Raw genomic sequence first — 23,841 nt, 5'->3', positions numbered from 1 at the left:
CACCCTGATCAATATGGTAAAACCCCGTCTCTACTAAAAATACAAAAATTAGCCGGGTGTGGTAGTGCGCACCTGTAGTCCCAGCTACTTGGGAGGCTGAGGCAGGAGAATCGCTTGAACCTGGGAGGTGGAGGTTGCAGTGAGCTGAGACTGCGCCACTGTACTCTGTACTCCAGCCTGGGCAACAGAGCAAGACTCTGTCTCAAAAAAAAAAAAAAAAAAAAAGGAAAAGAAAAAACTAAACTAATATGCCTAGCCCCTAGTATCAACAGGAGCTCAGAAACCGTCATGTGGTTTAAATAATCTATCTGAAAATTTATGAAGAATATTCCAAAAACTATTATGTACTCTGGTATGCACTCTGGTTAAACTATCACTAGACATGCTTCCACTAAAGTAAATATTTTTTAAAGACTATTTCATAATAAACTTAAAATCATATAAATAACTGATAACAAGTTTTAAGAAATCACATGTTTGAAACTAAAGGATTCTAAGTTTCTTTCCACATTAAAGGCCAAGCCCCTAGAACAGCCTAAGCTAAAATCATTCTTAAATTGGTATTAAAGTTTAAAAGCACCATGATCACATGATAGAACTAGAAAATGGCTTCAGAAGCAATAAAATCATTACAGACTAAATAAAATTTAATGATATATTTAAGGAATAATAAATTTTTTGTCTGAAAGTTTGTCTATTAGAAAATTCTCTACCCGAAGTGCACATATACAGCCAGAATTAGGGAACTATTCCACAACAGTATGGTTCATTTAACAGCCAAGCAAATGAAACCATTCAGCTGAGATTCCCAGAAAAAGCCTACATTCTAGACTAAGTTATCTGAGCTTACACAAGTAAAGACTTAAGAAAAAAACTGACAGAAAAAAAAAAAAGGAGATCAACATATTCAATCAGAGAAAACTAAGCTGTAATACTAAGATGTTAAATGTTAGCAACAAACAAGCTTCTGGAAGAAAGTATCTGCAAGCTATGTGGAAACACAGTCTTCACTCCAACACACACACACGAAGGAATGTGTTGAATACATTTTCTGGAAGAAAGAACTTCAGGCCATGTGCGGGTGGCTTATGCCTATAATCCCAGCACTTTGGGAGGACAAGGTGGGAGGATCACTTGAGGTCGGGACTTCAAGACCATTCTGGCCAACATGGTGAAACCCTGACTCTACTAAAAAAAAAAAAAAAAAAATACAAAAATTAGCCAGGCATGGTCACGCACACCGATAGTCCCAGCTACTCGGGAGGCTGAGGCACGAGAATAGCTTGAATCCAGGAGGTGGAGGTTGCAGTGAGCCAAGATCGCACCACTGCACTCCAGACTGGGTGACAGAGTGAGACTCCCTCCATCTAAAAAAAACAAAGAACCTCTGCAGCAGGATAGGTAAAAAAGCCCAGTGAGCATTTTCTTGAAACTCTGTCAAGTCTTCTAAAAGTCACTGACGCTATGCTATATTCCATCTCAACTGAAGGAAACCAGCAGGACACAGGAGGAGGAGCGGGGAGAACTGCAAAGGCCCACAGAAGCAGCTTGTCCACTGGAAACAACCCAGGATCCCTGCCCATTGTCCCAGCCTTGCAAAATCCAGTGACCATCCTCAAGGGAGGCAGCCTGATTTCAGTTAGAGTCACTCTTCTGGATGCAAAACCATCTGTCCAAGAACCTTGGTTCTTCAAAACCATCACTCTGGGACAGAAAATGTTCTAGAAAATCAGCAAAAGTAAGTAAAATCTCTGCTATTCTATGTCATTTTTCAGAGCGTAAAACAGCCAATGGTCCCTCTCTCATTCTCAAAAAATCCAAATGCATTCCAAAGCCAGCCTGACAGCTGGAGATACACACATGTGCTGCAGCAGCTCCTCCACACAGTGCTCCCCGGCCGAATCCACAGCTCTGGCACTACCTGCAATGGCACTTTATACAGCTCAGTGGTGGCATCTTCGGAGGTGCCTGTTATCCCCAACGACACCGTCACCCTGGGACAGTAATGTCCTCCCTCCTGGAGCAATGACTGGCAGATGCAGGATCAGCATTTGCTGATGGCTTGAGAAGGAAACTGGCCAGTTTGGCTAAGAACGCATGACAGCACAGCTCTCACCCACACGGCTAACATGTGAGCCAAATCTCCCCACAGAACTGGACGCCATTATCCAACCCTCCCAAGTTCCTCAGCTTTGAGGCCAAAGATCCCAAGGCTCAGAATGAGGAACTTGCCCAGCATCACAGAATTACAAAGTGAAGAATAAACCCAGGCCGTGTGAGGCCCCTTAACCACTTACGTAAACAGTTGCATTTATTTTCCATTTTAAAAAATGGTTTTAACTTTTCAGAAAACATTCAGTTTCAGTTACAACACGAAAACTGGCAAAACATTCCACAAAACTTTAGTTTAAATCTTGTCACAATAAATGCCATTAAAATGACAGACTCTGTACAGCATAAAGATCTCTGAGTTCCTATTGTATTGCCAACCACCTATACAATTTGATTCAATAAAATGCTAGTCATATAGAAAAGTTAAAGTCATCCCTTCATGGCACCTTGTAATCACAGATACAAGACCCCCAGTAGAGGCCTGAAACCAGGAATATGGTTTCAGATGTGGTTTTTCCTTTACATACACTCCCATGATTAAGTTTAATTTATACATTAGTTGTTGTAAAAGATTAACAACTAATAATAGTACAATTATAACTGTAATAAATGGTATGTGAATATGGCGTCTCTCCCTCTGTCTCAAAATATCTTCATATTTTCAGACTACAGGTGACCATGGGTAACTGAAACCTTAGGAAGTGTAACTGCTGATGGGGGGACTGGTTTACAGTCACTCACTTAGTGATGGGGATACACTGTCAGAAATGTGTCATGAGGCAATTCTGTCACTGCACAAACATCACTGAGTGTATCTGCACACACACAGATGGTGTCACCTACTACAAACCTAGGCTATGTGGTATGTCCTATTGTTCTCAGGCTACAAACCCGCGCAGCATGATGCTGCATTGAGTACCGCAGGCAACTGCAATACATGATACATATCTAAACATAGAAAAGGTGCAGCAAAAATGTGGTATGAAAGATTAAAATGGCACACTTGCCTAGGGCACTTACGATGAACGGAGCCTGCAGGACTGGAAGTGGTTCTGGGTGAGTCAGTGAGTGAATGGATGTAAAGGCCTAGGACCTGACTGGACGCTTTTATAAGACTGGTAGCGCAGTGGGTTCGTGTACAGCAGTATTACCACAAACACGTGACTAATGCATTGTGCTATGGCGTTACAACGGCTAGAGTATCACTAGGTGATAGGAATTGTTCAGCTTCATCATAATCTTCTAGGACCAAGGTCATTTATGCAGACAGTAGTTTATGCAGTCCCTCATTGGCCAAAACGCTTCCTTCTCATTTTTAATGTCATGGATACTACTTGAATAATAAAGGCAGAATTCTAAGAGTGGTTGAACCCATCTGAGGACAGCCTCTATGAAAAAGCTGTGAACTGTCTGAAGATTCAGACCCCATCACATCACGCTATCAACAGATCATATGCTCTCCTTGCTCAACTTCTTCCCCAAGCTTAAACTTCTGCTACTCTATACTCCCAATCCAGTTCTGCTTTCTCTTCTGCACAGTGCGAATTGCCAAACACCAGAGCATTGCCTTCCACAACCTCTCTTCCCATACCCAACTGGTTTCCATGGAAATAATACCAATTCCTTCAGCCGGTTCCTTCCCACTGGCTGCACTGTCCTTGCTATTTCTATACAAGCAGTTTGTGAACTCCACAAACAAGGACCACATCTATATTGTCTTCCTCAACTCAGATGCACACTCTCCTTTAATCAGACTACTCAGCTCAGCAGAGTCCAACAATGAGTATTATCCACAACTCAGAAACATTCTACAATCAAACCATCAGGCCCAACAGGAAACAGGGAGCAGCAGAAGTCACACACAAGGCAAATGACTTTAGAAGATGTCTGCTTTTAAAGCAAAGTCTGTGGTTGAAACATACACTATTTTTTTAATTTAACAAGGACAATTAATTTAACCATATAAACCAAGCACACCGTCGGAATCTTTCCCATCAAGAAAGCTCAGATACTGTTTTGCTCCTGACTGTAATCTCACTGCTTCTGCTGAAACCGTCCTGGAGAACTGCAGTCAGTTCATGCCTGTTCAGAAGCACAGAGGTTCCATTTTAACCTCATTTGCTTGGAATTTCATAATATCCTGAAAGGTGTTGGCAGATTACCAGTTAGAAGGAAGCACACAAGTAACAGACTGTCAGCCAACCCGGAGCCAGGAAGGCGTTTCTACTTTCCTGCTACTGTTCCAGCAAGGGCCGCATTCAAAACCCACCCTGGTCAAGACGAAACCCATCGAGGGGCAGCAATGAAGAAGTGAACCTAACCCCAGGCCAACACAGCTTCCTGGAGTTCAAAAAGCTGAAAACAGAGAGATGGAGAGCCATGCCATCTTCACTGAGTGAGTTCTAAACGTCTGTCCAAAAGTGAAAAATAAAAAATTCAAAATACTATGTCACAGGGATACAGATATAGAATATCTTTAAACTGACATTGGTATCTTAATATGACACCTCTCAGAGTTTTCATATATGCCATCAGTGAATGCTTACAAAACCACGATAGCTTGTGAGATGTAATTTGGAGTTCTTTCCTTTTAAAAATAAGCTAGCATCTAAAGTATGTAAAATTCTATGATCAAAATATATGGTATGCTCAAGTTCTTAAAAGAAAACAAAGCTTAGAAAACTGGGTTGTTTCCTTTCAACACAAAACATCTCCATGAAGTATCACTCTGTCCCCTCCTCATGTATTGCCATATAGCCAAACTCTTTTAAAATGTATCTTAGTTTCCTCAGTCCCTGTAAATCTTGGGGTTGTGCTAATTGTCATGTAACTATTAAACATTTTATTACTGGCCTGCAATTAATAATCAACACATAAAACAAGATAAAGGCAAGATGGGATCAGTAATAATATAAGTAGGCATGTGTGAATCTGTAATTTGGTTTCCTTAGAAGACAGAAACCCAGTTGGTGACACATGAGTGAAATTCACATAACAAGATACGTGGTCACTAGCTAGAGAAATGTTTCTCTGAGGCTATAGCAAGCAACAAATCTAACACCTTGGAGACAAAGAGAATGTGAAGTCTTTCCAATCTGAACAGCCAGAAAACATTTTCCTACTTTTGACATGCATGCAAGTCCTCTCACAGAATATTCAAGAAATCACCTGGCCCACTACCGCCCCTTATCAGTATCAGACAGTGTTTCAGATCATACATATCCAGCACAGTCACCTTCAGAAATCCAGACCAGTCTCCTAAACTAAGGAGGAAGGGAAAAAACAGCAGGAAAGAGGAGCAAGGAGGCCAGGTTCCCACACTGGACCTTGGCAGCAGAATGTCAAGAACGTGAGGTAACCACTGTCGTCAAAACTTGCTATTGCCTACACTAAAACAGAAACAATCTGATTTGCACGAAGACTCCTACCCTGAAATAAAGGCTGGGGAAGCACATGAGTTTGACACAGCATGGCCAGGGCTTATATAGGAAGTACTTCACTTCCTATTCTAACAAACCCACAAAGCTGTGGACAAAGATACAGGGCCGACAAATACAAATAAAGAGAAGCAGGGAAGTGCCAGACGTCAGCCTTTGGTTTTCCCTGAGAGGTATGCAGGGTCTGGAAGGAAGCCCGGTGCATAGAGAGGGATCCGGTTAGAAGCTCTAAGTCAAACATGGCATCTAAGTCAACGTCAGAACCCACAGAACCAGGGCAGGCAACGGGGACTGCGTAACAGAGGTCACCTAGAATAGACAGGGGAGAATTCTCCTGGCTACCCTAAGAAAGGTGCCATGAAGAGACTGGGCCAGATTCCTGCCCCAGTGCTGACCAACAGGCTGCGTGAGATACAGTCTCTCCCAGCTCAACTTCCTCGACAAAACTCAGCTAGCCCTCAAGGTCACTGTGAGGGAAAAAACCAGCACCAGGACAGAGAGCTTTTGAGACAGACTATAATCTAAAGCTTTCATTTGAATCCAGAGAGAGATCTGGACGGCTTAAAAACTAAGTTTACAGAAAAAGGTGAGTTGGCTGGGGGCGGTGCCCTCTGAAAGGAGTGTCACATGATACTGGCAAAGAACTGGAGGAACAGCCCGGCAGGCCCCTGTCCGGAGGAATCTCCGCGGAGCTGATGAAGACAGACACACATGCACTTAGACAAACACACACACACTCAGACACACACGCTTGCACTCACGCACTCATGTACTCACACACGCACACGCACTCACACACACATACACTACACTGCCTCCTGGGACTTCTCAGGACAGGCACGCCACTCTGGGCCTGCCCGCCCTGCACCATCCACAGCAGAGACAGGTGAGTCCGGAGCTTCCAGCAGGAGAGCAGCGGGGGAAACAGGACCCGTGCAAACACGCCAGGGCGTGGCATTCCCAGGAGGTGGGGAAGTGCCCTCCACAACAGAAAGCTACCAGAAAAATGGCCGGCCCTCTCCCTGCTAGCCTTGGCTCAGATCAACTCAACGGTAGAGGATGCAGGCCAGTATTTCAACTCTAAGCCCTGCTCCATGACGATTTTCTTCCAATAAGAGCAATTACCTGGGCGGTCTCATACCCCGCTCCTCATATATAAAGAAGAGTTGTAGATGGGCTAACCCCCTGCTTCACCATGTGGATGTCTGAGTTCAACCACCTTTAAGAACAACCCAGCCCCCAGTGCAGAATTCAGACCTTAATATTCAGCCCCCTACTCTCCCTGTCACCAAGGTCCCAAAAAACCCTCCCAGACCCAGGGTCCTTCCTGGAGTGTGCAAACTACAAGGGAAGGTGGGCCTTTCTAGAAAACTCGCGGGCTGTCAGCTCAGCTGGGTGGCCCACGATGCCAATGAGGCAACTGCCAGGTGGTGGTTCCTCACAAAGGCCAATCAGGTGGACACAGGAGAAAGGCCCCTCTCTGAAGATGCTGGGGCCAAACATCAGACAGCAGAGGCTCCGCAAAGCCTAACACCCAGCTGGGGCTGCTTCACACCCAGCTAGGGCTCCCTCTCCACCTTCTTGGAGACACAGAACTGACAGCCTAGTGAGGTCCTAGTGAGGTACTTGACCGGGCCTCAGGTCACAAATTCACAAAGTGGCCAAGTCCATGTTAGAAAGAGGCTTGTCCTGCTCCAGAGCTCAGGCTATCTCCATCGCAGCCTAAAGGCAACCTGAAGAGGAAAAGCAGCTACCTTGCTAAACTGCAACCCTTACCTAGGGATCTCACAGCTCCCTAAGGCAATCCAAGCAATCGAACCTTCCCTGTGCCTTTCAATCGACCAATCTACTGAAATCCGCAAGGGCTCTGGTTTTTACCCAGAGGGAGCCCAAAGTCCCACAGCCTGTGACCTGGCCACAGCTAGTCCTCCACGCTCTCTGGCCCCTCCCTCCATTCTCCCAGTGACTCAGCCCACCCAGCCACGCTGGACCCTTGGCTGCCTCTCAACCAAGTCAGACATGCTTCCCTCTGGGTCTGACACGTAGGCCCCCAACCCGGGTGCCTGGTTCACTCCCTCACTTCCAGCCTCTTACAGAAAAGCCTGGGGACAGTGGACTCTCCTATAAATTGGCCGCATCCTCGGGGCCCAACCCCTGACTCTGCCACCAGCTCTCCTCTCCCTCTGCAGGGCCAGCAAAGTCAAGGCCATGAGCTCACGCTGCCTGTCACTCTAAAGGGGTGACTCTAAAAAAGACAGAAAAGAGAAGTGCTGGCATAACTGACGCACTTCAAGAGCAGAGACCAGGTGGAGAGAGGGTGCCTCAGGGGAACAATGAGGGTGACTCACTGGAGTCTCAGACTTGCCACTTCTAGGAAACCCACTTCTTTAGCGCTTCTATTCTGGTGGCTTGGCACTCTATTTGCAGGCCACAGGGGGGTGCAGGGAGTGTTGGGGGAGGTTTTTAAGTACTAAACAGCTGTTTTAAAATGTGTAACTGATTCTGGAGTAGAGAGAACCGTGCAGATGGCAACGAGGTAATTTTACACACACTCAAAATCCAGTGGTGGGTCCGCTGTGAAGGAGCTCTCTCCTCCTCCCAGCACACAGCAGGCATGAGGAAGGTGGCAGCCCTGACTGCAACACCCTCCTGACCTTCCCTCTAGGCCACAGCCCACAGGCAACTCAACTGCAAAGGCCCGTTTTCGCTGTCACGCATTCCTGAAAACAGAGCTTGGGCCAGTACTTCCACCATCTCCCTCACTTCCTACACCCCTCCCTGTGACGGATGACACTCCCAAGATCTGCTTCTTCATCCTGGACAACTTACCCTCCAGATGTCCTGAACAATGGTTGCAGCCCAGGGGATGGAAAAGCACACAAAAGGAGAAAGAAAACTCCCACCACAGGTCTGCAGCTGGCTGAAGAGCCAGGTTCACAGAGCGCCTGGGATTTTCCCCACCCTGGAGGATTCACAGCGAAGTGCCCCTCTGCCCTGGCTAACATGGAGACAAAAATAGGCTTATGACGCGTTGCTCTGGGCACCTTGAAAACCTAAGCCACCATACTTTATTTTTTTTTTTTTAAGTTGCACAGCAAGGTAGAATTCATGAAGCACTTCACATCCAAGCCACTGGCCTGGACACTTCCGTTCCCACTTACAACAGCACCCATGTGCAGAAGTTAGCTGGGACTTCCTGATCCTACCACAGGGAAACAGGGAGGACGGCTCTTCTTGCCCTGGAACCACAACAGCCCCCTTGCTCCCAGCCCAGCCTGGGACCAAACCACCACAGGAAGGAGGGTGACCCCCGGCCTCCACCCAAACTCCACACCTCGAATTATCATTGTTCAGGGGACTCTGAGTCCGTAAGGACTCCTCAAGGCTGCAAACCTCAGAACTGCAGCATTTGGGATGCAAAATGGACCCGGAAATCATGGAATCCAGTGGTTTCAAAACTTTTTTAAACGGTGGAAACCTTTCTTTCTCATGAGGAAGCTTACACGGAGTGCCGATCATGAAACTGATGATGAAGAAATGCTCTCTGGTTGAGGCAGAAACCCCAAGACACTAATGGAGAGTGCTGGCAGGCCAAGAAACAGGTTATAAAACTAAATCCCTGATGTAAGGCAGCATCTGTAACTTACAGATAAAGCAACTGCTACCACTACAGCACCGATGAACACCGAGGACGTGCCAGGCATTCAAATGTCTCCCAATTCCCACACCTAGCCTACAACATGGTTCGCATCCCACACCCAGCCTACAAACACAGTTAGCATCCTGACTGGACACACACGGAAAGGAAGACCTTGGAGGTTCGGTGACTTGCCCAAGGCCTGTGAGGGGAGGAGTCTGGATTCAAAACCAGGAAAGTGACTTCCAAAACTAACTCCCTAATGAGAGGCTTTCAAGCAGGAAAGAGGGAAAGAAAACTAAGTCCCACCTCTCTTGAGGAGGAAAATGAGATCCAGAAAAAAGAAGTGATTGGACACAGCCGACTCAACAATCCAGATCCCCCATCTCAGGCCACACGCTGCCAGCAGCAATCAACAGGGGTTGAGCAGCTGTCTCTTGGCAGGAATGGCGCTTAGGGGTGACATCAGGAGGGTGGAAAGGATCTAAGGCGCCAAGACCAGCCACAGAGGCACATCCTGCCCATCCCCCAGTCTCCCCAAAAACAATTTACAGCCAAATTCCAACAACTGCTCCCAGCCCTACCCTATGCAGCTGCACAAAGAGGCAGCCAAGGCCGGGTGGAGACCCACTGCAGAAAGCACGGTCAGGAGGCACTTGTCACTGCAAGGTCACCAGCAGCACGCAATCATGGTGACAAACTCAAACCAAAGAAACTTGACCCAAGGAAAAAGAATGAATAGAGCAATCAGAACAGAACTTTAAGAGAGATCTTCAGAGGGCTGACAGAAGCTACAGCGTCCATGTAGAAAGAACAGGCAGCTGTGACTACAGATCAGCTGAGATCCTGCAACAAAAGACAACAGGGAAGCAGAAGAGCATCTGAACCACGGGAGAACCGGTAGCTGGGCGACAGCAGCAAACGGTATCTGTCTACATGCCTGTCCACAGCGGCAGCCAGATACAAATAATAAAAGCAACAGACAAACCAAAGAAGAGTTAGGGCGAAGAAAAGCTGAACAGCACCATGAGTAACTTCGACCCAAACAGAGAACCTTTTTTCCAAACACATAATACACTCCCAACTTGACTAGGTGTTAGGCCACAAGGGAAATGTCAGTAAGTTCCACCACATTTACCAGCACAATGGAAAAACGAAATTAAAAACCCCCAAAGTTCATTGACCTGAAAAAAATAAAAATCTAAAAATTTAGTGGCTCCAGGAAGTTGAAACAGATAGAACTTTTGAGTCCAAAAAGGAAATATACAGAATTGAAATATGGAAAAGAAAAAAAAGTATCAGAATCCAAGAGAGCGGTATGGTACTCCACAGAAAGAAACACGAAGCTTTAAATATATTTCTTAATTATGCAAAATGATTTAAAATAAAAGAGCTAAGCATTCAATTCAAACTAGAAACAGGAAAATGATGTAGAAGTTACTGAGTGGATAAATTAATAAAATTGCAAATAAATGGTGAAAAGATGATGAAAAAACAAAACACTAGTTCTTTTGCAAAGACTTTAAAAAGGTAAATAAGTCTTTAGTAAATATAATTAAGAAAAAAAAGTACATAAGTAAACACTAGGAATTTTTAAAATTTACCTAGAGCTATAGAGTATCAAAAATACGAGAGTAGCATGCTACTTATTTATAAATGAATACATCATTACAATGACAATTTTCTAGGAAAACAGAGATTACCAAAATTGGCCCAAGTAAAAGTAGAAAATCTGAATAGAAAAACAAACTAGATAAAACTGAAACCATAATCAAAAGTCCTCCCCAATGATATTCTACCTAAGAGCACCAGGCCCAGATAGTTTTACTGGTGAGTTCTACCAAACTTTAAGAAACAGAAAATGTCCATCTTATATACAAACTGTTTCACCACATACGAAAATACTAAAAGCTAACTAGCTCCTTCCACAAAGCAAACATATTTTATTGATAACAAAACCTGTCAAGAACGGCAGAGCAAAAACACTATAGCCCAATCTCACTTAAAAACAGAGCTGTAAGCACATTTCATAAAGTATTAGTAAACAGAACTGGATATATTCATGGAAAAAAAATAAACTTGCATCCTTTTTGTGGCGTTATTTATATATGTATGTGGGTGTGTATATACATATATGTATGTATGTATGTATTTTTTCCCAATCTGGTTCCTGGCTCCTAACTCCCACAGTCCTTGTGTTTTTTGTTATAATGTTGGGCATGTCAGGCCTCAGGAAACAATCTCTCCACCTGCCCCTCCTTCCACCTGCCCCAAGGCAGGACTCTCATCTTCCCCACTTTCAGACTGTGGGTCTTAAGATCCTCTCCAGTGAGGGTCCCACCCTACACCCTGGGAGAAGAAAAGTTGAGCTCCTAAAGCTTCCATAAAAACTGGGTTGGGGGAGCTTCCAAATCGTTGAATGCACGGCAGTTCCTGGAGGGTAGTGAGCCAGGGAGGTCATGGAGGCTCTGCACCCCTTCCCCCATACCTCACCCTACACATCTCCTCATCCGTATCCATTGTAATATCCTTATAAACTGCCAATCATCAGCTTATTTTTAGTGTTTCCTGAGTTCTGTGAGTCACTCTAGCAAATTAATCAGACCCAAAGAGGCACTGTGGGAACCCCAAATTGTAGCCAGTTGGTCAGAAGTGCCAGAGGCCTGGACTTGCGACTGGTGTGGGTTGGGGAGCAGTCTTGGGAACTGAACCCCAAACCTGTGGCATCTGACACTATCTCCAGGTAGACAGGGTCGGGAATTGAATCGGCCAGGGGTCACTGCTTGGTGCCCGGGGAAAAACCACCACACATTTGATCACAGAAGTCTTCTGTGTTAACGACTGTTGTCACAGAATGAGAGCAAAGGAAAAATATGCTTTGAGTTTTCTGGAAACATCATATATAAAAATTAAATTTAAAAAATTGATCCTAGAGTTAAGGAATCAGAGGTAAAACTATAAAACGTCTAGAGGCAGACATAGGAAAAAATCTTTGAGACCTTGGGGTAGGCCAGTGGTTTTGAACTGGGTGTGATTTTGCCCCCTCCCCTCCAAGGCCTTTGATATGTCTGGAGACATTTTTATTTGTCACCACTGGGGGAGGGGGAGTGGTGGAGTGTAGTCTTGGCATCTAGTGGGTAGAGGCCAGGAATGCTGGCTGACATCCTACAATGCCCAACACAGTCCTCAAAGCAAAAAATTCCCCAGGTCAAATGTCACTAGTTCTAGGGTTGATTTCTTAAGCTACCAAAAGCACAAACCACAAAGAGTTACAGTCCATCACATTTTTTAAAAATCTGTTCTTCAAAGGATAGCACTGCGAAAATTTAAAGGCAAGACAAAGACTGAGAGAAAATACTCATACTATTCACACCTTACATCTATCTAAGAAAGAACTTGTACCCAAAAGACATGAGGAACTCTTAAAGCTCAATAAGGAGAAGACCCCAAAAACAATTTTAAGGGATAAAAGGGGCAAAATATGATTTTTAAAGGACGCTGCAAAAAATACCTGACAGTAAGCACGTGATGATGGTGAACATCATCCAGGACTCCAATAAATACAAGAAAAGATGTTCCTTTCTTGCTCAACTTGATGAGTCAGCAGAGAGATGAAAACTGAAACCACACTGAGATACCATTACAACTCCACTTGAAAGGCTAAAATTAAGACTGGCGGGTGTTGACAAGGATGTAGAAATGGAACTCTCATACATCACTTGTGGAAATGCAAAATGGTAATTCGGCATTACAGTTTGGCGGTTCCCATAAAGTCAAACAGCTACGTCCACCTCCTCACACACCATTCACGACCAGCTAGGGCATTAGCAAGAACTCTCCATGGCGGACAATCAAAAGAAGAAAAGAAAGAAGAAAAAGAACAGTACCTGCAAAGTGATGAGCTGCTCTCTGCCACTAGGCTCAGTTCTAGAGCCTGCTCAATTCTCACCCCAATACAATAGTTTATATACCAAGATCAAAATAGAGAAGGGAACATCTCAATTATTTCTCTCAGCCCCATCTTTTAAAAATCTCTCTCTATGAAATGCTGATAAAAGATATGAGGCCCAACTCAGGCAATCATTTCCTGGGAATCTGCCAGGACGCCGTTCTGAGAATTAATCCATGAGATCTAATGTAACCATAATTAACAACCTTAGGCATCCACATACACTTATCGTTGAAAGAAATGCACACACACAAATGGATGTGATCCAGGTTTAACATGTGGCCCAAATTAGACATATAAGCATTGTTCCTTTGGAAAAATTACAGGGGAAAAAAAATCTCCTTAGAGACAGTAACTAAACCAACCTCAACTCCCAGCTGGCTTCATTATTCTCTTGTCCTCAACATAATAAAAACTTTCTAGCATTTATACCTAAACAATTTGGGGAAAACTTGTTCTGTATAAATTTTAAAGTTCTTAACTACCTAAATCTAGCCATCCCAATGCATTATTTTATCATTAATGCACACTGTTAAGACCTCACCCATTAAGTATCTTGTTAACACCTAACTAAAGGGTGGAAACTTGCGTACTATGTATATAATATGACATTTTACAAAGTTTAAAGCATATGGTAATAAGTAAAGCTACTGACAAGCTGAGATCACTTTAGACAGTGTTGCTGGTTTTGCATGGCCTGGCCTCTGCTCCTCTCCTCCTGAATGCCCCCTCTTCTTGCTCTATTGTTCCTGCCCCCACTGACCTTCAGACACTCCTTCCTGCCCCAAGTCTTCTCCACAGGCCAGTCCCACAGCCTATCACACTAGCCTCAGGAAACAAGTTTTCTACTAACTTTGTACTAGCATATCACCTCCCAAGAAATACCTGCATAAGAATCATTAACTTCTAACTCAGCACAGGGATCACCTGGCACAGTAATCCACTTGACAGTTAACACTTTGCTGAATCTCTCCAAAAACCAAGCACTTATTTAAAGCACTGCTTCAAGCCAGATACACTTTCGGAAACTTGCCTTTGTCGTGCCCGACTGTTCAATGCACAACTTAGAGAGGGTAGGCCCCTCCACATGCGTGGACACAGTGAAAGCTGCTGCTGAAACGGTGCTGTCTCCTTCATCCCTCCCAATTACTAACTGCACCAGGAACTGCACCCCATCCCAGGAGTGCTCAGAGCCAAAGGTCACCTTGACGCTTTGCCCCCACAAGGTGCCTGGCAAGCACTCCTGAAGCAGGCCCGGATGTCCCTCTTGTTGGTCTAAGCGACTGCAGAAGAAAAATATTCTCTCTAGATTCTAGAGAGCTGGGCTTGGGAGGAGAGGTTGTTTTCCTGGAAATCCAACTCCATCTTTTAGAGACAATGAGAATTTACGGCTAGAATTCTGTTAAAGCCATATGGTGTCTGGGCGCTCCAAAACCTTTGCAAGGATAATGACTTTCTGGGGACCACACAACAATGAACAAGAATACTATCAATGGAAAAACGCGTTCCACGTTTGAAATGATCAATATACACACATTTGGAATGTGATCCTTCTGTACATTTGGGACTGCCTCCATGTGACCAAGCAGCAAAAACAAATGGGGACGTTTGTAGGACTCGACTTTTCATGCTCACACTGGAGACCTGGCAGAGTTATTCACACTTCAGCAAGCTGATGCCCAGGAACAAAATTAAAATGTAGCTTCACACATCACACTTCGTAGTCACACTTGGTGACACTTCGTAGAACTTTTTGTATCAAATTAAAAAAGAAAATCGACTTACTTTCCTATTTCTCAACTACATGCTACATTTAAGGAAATTTTAGCCAATTTTATCTCATAAAAGTACAGATGACTGACACCTCCCTGTCCCAAGAAAAAAAAGTTTTCAAAAAGTATTTAAGGAGAGGTATCAATTTAAAACAGGAACATAAACCCAACATGGTGGCTCATGCCTGTAATCCCAACACTTTGGGAGGCTGAGGCAGGAAGACTGCTTGAGGATAGGAGTTCGAGGCCAGCCTGGGCAACACAGCAAGACCTCATCTTTATTAAAAATTTTAAAAATAATAATAATAAGCCAAGCGGGGTGGTGTGCACCTGTAATCCCAGCTACACAGAAGGCTGAGGCGAAGGACTGCCTGAGCCCAGGAGTTCATGACTGCAGTGAGCTATGACTGCACCACTGCACTCATGCCCGGTCACCACCGTGAGACCCCGCTTCAAAAAATTATAAAACAGGCACAGATAGGAAGTTCACTTTGCACACATTGGGTTTAAAGTAGAGACTGCAAGTGGCTACGGAGAAGTCTACATGTGCAACTACAGGGAAGTAACAGGGAAAGAGGTGGGTGAAAATCCATCTCTGAAATGACTGGCAGATTTGTTGTCCTAAGAAAATCTGGCAGAAAAATTACACACAACTTTGAAGGTATTCTAAGACTACAGAGGGCACATCTTATTATATTCACAATGCATATCAACCTCAGAAACCTCTTCGGTATTTGCTAAGTATGCCCATATGTGGCAGTGGCGAGAAAAACGTCGATACAAAGGCCATTCTTACTGGACCAAGAGGCCGTGTTCCACCCGGGGACGAGGTTCGTGAACACAGGTTCAAGACATTGCCATGACTAAACTGATGCAAAAGTAAGGGCCCCATTAATCCGCCAAAGTATCAGTCTGACCTTGAGGCCAACCTTAATCTTAACTGTGAAGAAACAAATTTCAATTTGTTAACAGGACCAAGACTTCAACCTCACTAAGCCAGCTGGGTTAATTTCTTATTGTATTTATTTCATTATTTTTAATACAGGGCCTTGCTCTGTCGCCCAGACTAGAGTGCAACTTGACTCGATCACAACTCACTGCAGCCTCGACCTCCGAGGCTAACGCTATCCTACCACCTCAGCCTCCCTTAGCTGGGAGTATAGGAGTGTGCCACCGCGCCCGGCCCTCATTTTCATATTTTTTGTAGAGACAGGGTTTCGCCATGTTGCCCAGATTGGCCTCCAACTCCTGGACTCAAGTGACCCGCCCACCTCGGCCTTTCAAAGTGCTGGAATTCCAAGCATGAGCCACCGCGCCCAGGCGAGTTAATTTCTTATTTTTGGTCACAGAAGCCAGTATTCCAAAATGCCTTCCTCCAAATGTTGGTCTCAGCCTGAGCTGGTTTAAGTTGCCACCATTTCTCTGTATCATGCTAGTTACTGGAGTAACTGTGTATCTTAGGGTAGCTAACTGGTCTATAAACTACACTGTCACAAACTCTCCCTCCATCCACCCTTCCCCTTCCAAAAAAGGGAGAATAAAAAATATGGGCCTTTCCAAAGAGTTTCTATTGTGAGATCAGCCTCACGCTCCTTAGAACAATTTTTGCATGTTCTAAACACAGGGGTGCTAATAAAACTATCTCTGATGCAAAGGAAAAATAAGAACCCCCATAAACCCTACCACCAACTCCAAGTTCAGCCCAAAGTAGGATCAACTTTGTTTCATTCTGAAAAGCAACTTGTTATTGCCAAGGGAGAAACTGTTGTCTGTTCAGAACTTTTCATCTTGTTTCCTTTTTACCAAAGTTTTAAAAAAAGTAAATAAAAGCTGAATTTTCCATCATCCTAAACATTCCAGAAAAGGATGGTCAGAAAATTCCTGAAATTCGATGTTCCCCAGGTCCTGGACTGCTGGCAGCTGCGGGACACGCACAGCCCTCGAGGGGACTGATGGGTTATACAATCATGGTTCCCAGAGCAAGATCCACTAGAATAATCCGCCCCGGAGACAATGACATCATGTGAGCCACCAGGCAGGAAGTTGGGCTCAGAGAAGTGAAGGGTCAAGTCTTGAGAGCTCACACTGGAGACACCCCCCTGCCCCCAATCTAAAGAAGACAAAAGTCACCGCCTGCTAAAAACAACAAACAAACAAAAACTACTTTAAAGAGAAAATAAGCCCACGGGGGGAAATCAATCAGCAAATGAAACCACGAACACTCAACTCCAGGACCATTTCTGCGGGCTCCGACGCCCCGGTGAGCTTCTCCACACCAAGGGGCCTCACCGGTGCCCCGCTGGCGAAACTCTGATGCAAACGCGCAGCGGGAACAAAGCGAAGTGGAGTTCCTGCCTCCAACTTTCCCGGACACCCGACCGCGCGAGGGCAGCCGCCGACCCCGAGGGCCGGGGGCGACCGCTCCGCACAAAGCCGCCCCCGACTCAGTGACAGCCACAAGTGGCCGGCCACGGGACTCCAGGAACGCCAGGACCGCGTGTGCGCCCGCGCCCCCCGCCCGCGCACGGGACCCGGCGGGGCTCCCAGACACCACGCAGGCAACTTTCCCCTGGGAACGGGGCGGACCCGGCGCGCACCGGAGGCAACTTGGAGACCCCAGGAGCTCCTCGAGCGCTCCCCGCCCCCCACGCCGGCCGTTCGCCCCGGGCACCCCGAGCGGAGCCTGCGTCCGGGTGGACCACCCACCTGCACAGCTCGGGGAACGGGGCGGCCTCGGCCTCCGTCGCCGCCGGGGCCGCGACGAGCAGCAGCAGCTGCAGCAGGAGCAGAGAGCGCTGCGGGCGGCCGGCGGGCGCGGGCCCCAGGTGGGAGCTCCGGCCGGCGGCGGTCCCCATCGAGCCGGGCCCAGGCTGCGCGGCGGGCGCCAGGTTGATGGCGCGCGACTGCTGGGGGCCGCGCCCGGGATGGGGTCGCGCCGCCAGGGCAAAAGCGGAGGTGGAGACGGAGCCGAAGCTGGAGCCCGAGGTGAGCGCGGCTCGACTGGGCTCGGCTACAGCGACAGCGGCAGCCACGGCCCCGGAACCGCGTCACGTGACAGCCGCCCGGCACCGCCCCCCACCCCCGCCCCCCGCTCACGTGACTCCCTTGTTCAGGTGACCCCCGCCCGCCCCGGCTCCTCCCAGGCCCGGGTCACGTGAGCGCAGCACGCGCGGGACAGGAAGCGACGCGGGCGGGGCGCAGGCGCCAGGTGCCTCGCCGGGCCTGAGCTTCTCGGCGGGATGGGTGCGGCGGGGGTGCCTGGCCGGGCCTCAGTTTCCCCTCCCACCGCGCCCTGCTGGATCGTGGCGGGTGCTTCCCTGCTTACAGCAACTGTTCCCAACCTCGACCGACGGGTGGGGGAAAATAAGGAACTTGGATCAAAGTGCCATGGAGGTAAATGCCTTCGCACATCTCCTGGCAGCGGATCCGTGGGGGGTGGGAACACACTTTAACTGCCCGTGGAGTCACATCATGGGGGTTTACAACCTTGGCCCATCAGCGCCTCTCAGACCTTCTGTGGGAATGTTATTTCCCAAGCGTGGGCTTCCTACAGCAAGGAAGGCAACACAAATACAGCAAGGTGAAAGAGTGGACAAAAGTGTCGCTGTCAAGCAAGTGCCACTCAACAAAGCTTTATTAATTCACTATGTGGATGGCCATGAGCTAGCCACAATGAAAGCAGTACGATGAATCTAAAAGTCTTGAATTTAAAAAATTCACTTTCTTTTAGAGCAAAGACACAAAATAATCATGATTGAAGAGAGTAATCATCATCATCATAAAAGTTCGTCTTTTTTAGAGCTTATTCCATACCAGGCATTGCTAAGCATGTAAGCATGAATCTTTAAAAACCTATGAGATGGGAACCTTCTTATAGATGAGGAATTGAGGCACAAGGATATTGAGTAACTCACTCAAAGACACTCTGGGATGTGGTAAAGCTGGAATTCAAACACATATAAATAATCGTGACCCAATAATAGCTAACATTTCTTGAGCAAGTAATTATGTACCCAGTACTGAAGTGTTCTGACACTGTAATTTAGCTCATTTAATCCTAACAGCCCTCTAAGAGAGGTGCCTTTATTGCACCCATTTTGCCGATAGGGAAAGTGAGGAATGGAGAAATTAAATAACTAGTTAGTCTTGCAGGTAGTAAGTGAAAAAGCCAGGGTTTGAGCCCAAGCCGGTCACAGGCCTGTGACCTAACCACCGTGCTATTCATATATTGCCCAAGAAAGGAAAGTGTTGTAGTGGTTCAAAGGGAGAGCTCAGGTGTGAACTGTGGACGTCGAAAAAGGGTTTGTGGTGGCCAGGCGCAGTGGCTCATGCCTGTAATCCCAGGACTTTTGGGAGGCCGAGGTGGGCGGATCACAAGGTCAGGAGATCGAGACCATCCTGGCTAACATGGTGAAATCCCATCTCTACTAAAAATACAAAAAAAATTAGCCGGGTGTGGTGGCACGCGCCTATAGTCCCGGCTACACAGGAGGCGGGAGAATCGCTTGAACCTGGGAGGCAGAGGTTGTGGTGAGCCGAGATAGCGCCACTGCACTCCAGCCTGGGAAACAGAGCGAGACTACGTCTCAAAAAAAAAGAAAAAGAAAAAGAAAAATGTTTGCATTTTGCAACTCCAGTGTTATAATGGACACAGGCAAGGACCATCAGTAAAAACTAAAACCATCTGGTGAAAAATTATTGTGAAACAGAATATTCTCTTTGTGTCAAAGTATCATCTTCAAAGTATGTTTCCTTAAAAAAGACAAAATACATCTTCACAATGGAAAGATCTGTTAGAACCGCCTTAATCAAATGATTAAAGCTAGTATCACCAATTTTTTAAAAACTAGCATTTTCTGCTTCTAAAGTGATGCAATAAAAAATGCGAAAGGGTAATATTTAAAAGATGGTATAATCATAACTCAGATGTGGAATGAACATGTATCAAAGGTATTCCTTAGCTCATTCGTTAATGTGAGAACCAGTAACATGTCACAGCTGGTTCGAAGGAAAATCCAAAGAGAATCCAATAAATATTCAGGCAGTTAGGAATACTGAAAGGTTGCCTATAGATGGAAAATTGGTCAGTAGCCATAGGTCAAGAAACAGCTGCATACCCAATGGACACAATTTGCATTTCTAAAGACAAAAATCGTATCTATTACCGTCACTATTCTACAAGTTACAGAGTTGTAAAATACCTCAAAGACAATGGCAGGCACAAGACCCCATAGAATCAGATAACACGAAAGAGTGTACTAGACAACAACTAGCATTCCATTACAGTTGACCACTAATATTTTGGGTCCATTTCAAAGTCTTTCACAGTTATTCCCTACCATACACACTATCACAAGTAGTCTTGCCAAGAAGTGTAACTTTAATTGAGACAAAACAGTCAAATTCAAATTGTGAAACATACAACAAGAAAACTGAACTGGACTATTGCAAAATATTAATGCTTTGAAAAAAACTCTCCTCCAAAAAACAAAAAAAAAGTGGAAGTGCTATTCTAGATCCTTGTAGCAAGCACAACCTGTGGGTCAAATGTGGTAAGGCAGCTGTTTTATAAATAAAGTTTTGTGGGAATACGGCCACACCCATTTGTTTATGTATTATCTATGGCTGCTTCTGCCTGCAATGACACAGTTGAGTAGTTTCAACAGAGACTGTATGACCTGAAAATCCTGACATATTTTGCCATATGACTCTCCGCAGAAAAAGCTTGCCAACCTCTCTTCTAGATCAGTGGTTTTCAAAAGTGTGGTCCTTAGACAAGCAACTTTTGTGTCACCTGCCAGCTTGTTAGAAATGCCAATTCATGGGTCCTGCCCCAACCTACTGAATCAAAATCTCTGGAGATGGGCCCCAGGATATTGCTCTACCAAGCTCTCCAGAAGATTCTCATACACATGGAAGTTTGAGAACCATTGTCCTAAATTAAAGGAGACTAAAAAGGCATGACAAAATGCAATGCATGATTCTTAATTGCAGCCTAGACCCAAAAATAGGAAGGTATAAGGGACATTTGGAGACCACTGGAAAATTTTTATGTAAATCGTATATAAGACACTTTAAAGCAACAGTCCCCAACCTTTTGGCACCAGGCACTGGTTTCATGGAAGACAATTTTTCCACGGATGGCGGAGGGGGGGTTGTAGGGGATGGTTTCATCAGGCATCACAAGGATGGTGCACCCCAGACCCCTCGCATGCACAGTAGGGTTTGCACTCCTATGAGAATCGAACACCACCACTTATCTGACAGGAGGCGGAGCTCAGCGGTAATGCCCTCATTCTCCTGCTGTGCAGCCAGTTTCCTAACATGCCACGGACCAGTGCCAGTCCAAGGCCCGGAGGGTTGGGGGACTCCTGTTCTAAAGTCAAATACTGTAGAGCATAATTCGCCTTTATTTCATTTAAATTTTCCGGAAAACCTTTGAGGAAGTAGAGACTCACAGATGTCAGCCTAAGACCCCCTGTTATAGGCTGAATTGTTTCCCCTAAAAGGATATGTTGAACTCATATCCCCCAGTACTTCAAGTGTGACCTTATTTGAAAATAGGGTCATTCCTTATAGATAAATTATGATGAGGTTACGCTAGAGTAGGGTGGGTTCTGAATCCAGTATGAGTGGTGTACTTACAAGAAGTGGGCGAGAGAGACACAAGGAGAAGGCAGCCATATGAGAATGGGGGTGCCATGCATCTACAAGCCAAGGATTGCCAGCAACACTAGAAGCTGGGACAAAGGCATGGAACAGATTCTCCCCTAGAGCCTTCAGAGGAAGTGTGACCCTGCCAACACCTTGGTTTTGGACTTCCAGCCTCCAGAACTGTGTGAGACAATTTCTGTCATTTTAAGCCACCCAGAGGTACTTTGTTGTGGCAGCCTGTGAACACAAATAGCCAAGAACACAAATGTCCCTCAACTGATAAGACAGATCCAGGCTTGGCATCCAGGTGCTCCAACCACCGCCCTGTTGTGATGACCCAGTCTTCCTGCACCTGACATTTGGCCTGACTTTGGAAGCACAAGCTCAAATGACAGACCAAGGACAGAAATAGCAGCTACTGAGAATGTCCCCGCATGGTGTCAAGAGCAATAGCAGGGGCAGGTAACACTAATAGCTGCCCCTTTGGAACACAAACCATGAGCTTTCAAACTGATGGCATGCACGTATTGTTCTGAAACCCAAACAGAATCTCACCCCAAAGACCCAGGGACTTTTTAGAACACCCAGAAAGGAGCATGATTCTACCAAAAGACCCTCAGAACACATTGTGATTCATTGTAGGCTTTTCTTGATTCCTAAGATCATAAACTGCCAAGAAAAAATGTACAGTAGATAATATTGAATCAATGTTAAATTTCATGAGTAAGATAAAGCTACTGTGATTATATAGACAATGTGCTTGTTATGTGATACATGCTGAAAGTGAAGTGTCATGATGTTGGCAACTTTCAAATGATTTGAGGGGTAAAAAAGAATATATGTATGGATAGCAAGCAGATGTTAAAAATATGAATAATCACAAATGGAGGAGAAGAGTATATCAGTGCTCTTGTAGTATTCTTTTGACTTTTCTGTAGGTTTGGCATTTTTCAGAATGAGAATTGGGAAAGAGATCTCATCATGAAAGAGATTGCTTTTGAGTGAATCTGGAAGAATAGGAGGAAATTTAGGGAAAGGACGTTGCAGGCAAAAAGAACAGCAAGTGCAAGGCCATGGTAAAATACAGAAGCTGTATTTTCTGTACAAGGCCTTTTGCTTGAGCAAAAGTCACATGGGAATAAAGAAAAACTACTTTTGGCCAAAAACTGCGCTAGATCCTGGGTTTGTAAAATATAATCCCTCCCTCAAGGAGCTCACAGTTTAGGATATAGTCAATTCATATGTAAGTTTGAAATTTTTATTGTGCCCAGCTCCTAGAGGATCTTAAATGGTCATCTAATAAGCTTAGATTTGGCTGGATATGAAGTAGGGAACAGTAACAGCAGATGCAATAATACGTACTGAAGGCTTACTCTGTTAATGCCATTCCTGTATTAGATCATTTACTTTTAATACCAATCCCACCGAATAGGTAATTTTATTACCCTCATTGAAAAGATGAGCAATTCAGTCATAAAGAAATTATATACCTTGCCCAAGGTCATGCAGTTGGTAAGTGACAGCACTTGGATGTGAGCTGTGTGATCTGGGACCAAAGCCCATGCTCTCAACTCATAAACTGCCTCCTCATTGAGAGATTTGGAGAATGAGAAAGAGATGTTCACAGTGACACGTCAGGAAAATCCATCCAGTTTTAAGATAGACTGGTAGCTAATTTATTAAAAGTATCAGAATTAAGATGACAGAATCGACAGCAGGAAGCCTTGTGTCCTTCAAAAACACCCAGTTCCCAAGTAGTTAACACCTGGCCACGTAACTGTCGAAGGTAATGCCCTAAGGCTTTGGCATGGAAATTTAGAGGGGAATGGGTCTAGAGGCATGAGGCAGGTGTGGTTGGCTGCCTTCCTGCAGGCATCTCATGCCCTTGATTGCTGGCAAAGCCCACCTCCACCAGAGGCTGCGGGTGCGAGATTCTCACTTCCCAGACATTCTTACAGCCAGAGCAAGGGCATACAACCCAGTCCTGATGATGGAACTCGATGGGAATTCTCCTGAGATCCTCTGCAAAAACATTTTCTCTCCAATAAAAAGAGATGCAAAAGAGAAATCGCTTCCCCTATTGTGTTTTCTGGATGCAGTAATTTCTATATGAAACCGCTGTCCCCTTGTAACTGTGAGGGAAAATGTGGCCAACACAGTGGGAACAACACGGAAGACATCAGCATCCTGAATGACACTGGGCCACTTCACCAAAACTCTTGTATCTGATCTTTTGTTTTGTGACAGAATAAATAAATATTCCTAAGCCATGTATGTGTG

General features: G+C 45.4%; 1 protein-coding gene across 2 annotated transcripts in view; it reads right to left on the bottom strand.

Moving 5' to 3' along the window:
- The window catches only part of IGF2R (insulin like growth factor 2 receptor), a 133,658-nt gene extending 115,712 nt beyond the window's left edge, over nucleotides 1-17,946 (bottom strand). For both annotated transcript variants that reach the window (XM_023219080.1, XM_023219081.1), the window contains exon 1: nucleotides 17,614-17,946. In XM_023219080.1, the coding sequence (XP_023074848.1) occupies nucleotides 17,614-17,762 (149 nt within the window). In that variant the 5' untranslated portion in view covers nucleotides 17,763-17,946. The remainder of the gene's footprint in view (nucleotides 1-17,613) is intronic.
- Between the last annotated feature and the right edge of the window lie 5,895 nt (nucleotides 17,947-23,841).

This window comes from Piliocolobus tephrosceles, chromosome 5 (assembly GCF_002776525.5).
Source record: "Piliocolobus tephrosceles isolate RC106 chromosome 5, ASM277652v3, whole genome shotgun sequence".
NCBI classification, from domain to species: domain Eukaryota; kingdom Metazoa; phylum Chordata; class Mammalia; order Primates; family Cercopithecidae; genus Piliocolobus; species Piliocolobus tephrosceles.
Note: the sequence above shows the minus strand (reverse complement) of the source record. Positions and strands in the feature narration are given on the sequence as shown.